Source organism: Buceros rhinoceros, unplaced genomic scaffold (genome assembly GCF_000710305.1).
Source record: "Buceros rhinoceros silvestris isolate BGI_N320 unplaced genomic scaffold, ASM71030v1 scaffold22417, whole genome shotgun sequence".
Lineage (NCBI taxonomy): Eukaryota > Metazoa > Chordata > Aves > Bucerotiformes > Bucerotidae > Buceros > Buceros rhinoceros.
The window spans coordinates 3314-4355 of record NW_010423091.1 but is presented as its reverse complement, the minus strand read 5'-3'; the positions used below and the strand labels follow the sequence as shown (position 1 = coordinate 4355).

Here is a 1042-nt window from a genome sequence, read left to right as displayed (position 1 = left end):
GCAGGACACCCTGCACCGACAGGCACCAACCCGCACCCACGGCAGCGAGACTGGCCCCAAGCAGACAGTGCAGCTTGGAGTCCACCGACTCGCCATGGGCTCTGCGGTAACGGGGTGCTCACAGGCCAGCCCGACATCACCCCCACCTCACCCTCCTACCTTTGAGCTTCTCGTTCTCTTGCACCTGGCAGGAGAACCCAAAGTCCGTCAGCTTAATGTTCATGTTGTCATCCAGGAGGATGTTCTCCGGCTTCAGGTCCCGGTGAACGATGTTGATGGAGTGGAGGTACTGGATCACTTCCAGCAGAGCACGCATGATCTTCCTGGGGACGGGCAAGAGTGCCTCTCCCAGTCCCAGTACCCACCACGCTCCCGGAGAGGGGGGCGGGACAGGGACAGGGACCACCAGCTGAGCACAGGGACACGGCCCCGGGTGCTGTTTCGCGTGTGGGAGCTGTGCTGGCTGCGAGGGCACCCTTTGAACCCACACTGCTTCTGCAACACGACTTTCAGCCACCTGCATCTGGCCTTACCTGGTTTCCTTCTCGCTCAAGGTGACTTTCTCAGTGAGGTAGTCAAAGAGCTCCCCTCTCCTCATCCTGCATGTGGGAGGGAAAATGGAGGCAGGTTGTGGCTGAGCTGCAGGGCATTCGGCCCTGAGGCCCTGGGGAAGATCGCCCAGGAGCTGCTGCCCCTTACCCGCCCAGGGCACCCGCTGCACTAAATGACAAGCTGACTTGTTGACGCAAAGGGGTAAAAATGCCTTGATACCACCGCAGAACATCAGGCAGGAGGAGGAAAGGCTGTCCCTGGAGACAGAGGGTTTGGATGGGACAGGGCTCTGCTGGTGCCATCCTCCCCCTCCATTGCGTTGTCGCTGTGTGGGGAATCGCTGCATCATGCGTGCCCTGGTCCCGCTGGCCATATAAATAACCCACAGGGATGCATGACAGCTCCCACCAAAGGTTATGAGGAAACCTGAGCAGCGCTGAGCTCTGACGGAGGGGAAATGCTGCCGGTGGCGAGGCTGCAGCGGACTGGC

At 60.5% G+C, this 1042-nt stretch overlaps 1 protein-coding gene across 2 annotated transcripts in view; it reads right to left on the bottom strand.

The window, feature by feature from the left end:
* PHKG1 (phosphorylase kinase, gamma 1 (muscle)) overlaps positions 1 to 1042 on the bottom strand; it is a 5221-nt gene that overhangs the window by 2978 nt on the left and 1201 nt on the right. For both annotated transcript variants that reach the window (XM_010140313.1, XM_010140315.1), the window contains exons 4-5: positions 534 to 599; positions 160 to 323 (exon numbers count right to left, since the gene is read on the bottom strand). In XM_010140313.1, coding sequence (XP_010138615.1) covers positions 160 to 323; positions 534 to 599 — 230 coding nt within the window. The remainder of the gene's footprint in view (positions 1 to 159; positions 324 to 533; positions 600 to 1042) is intronic.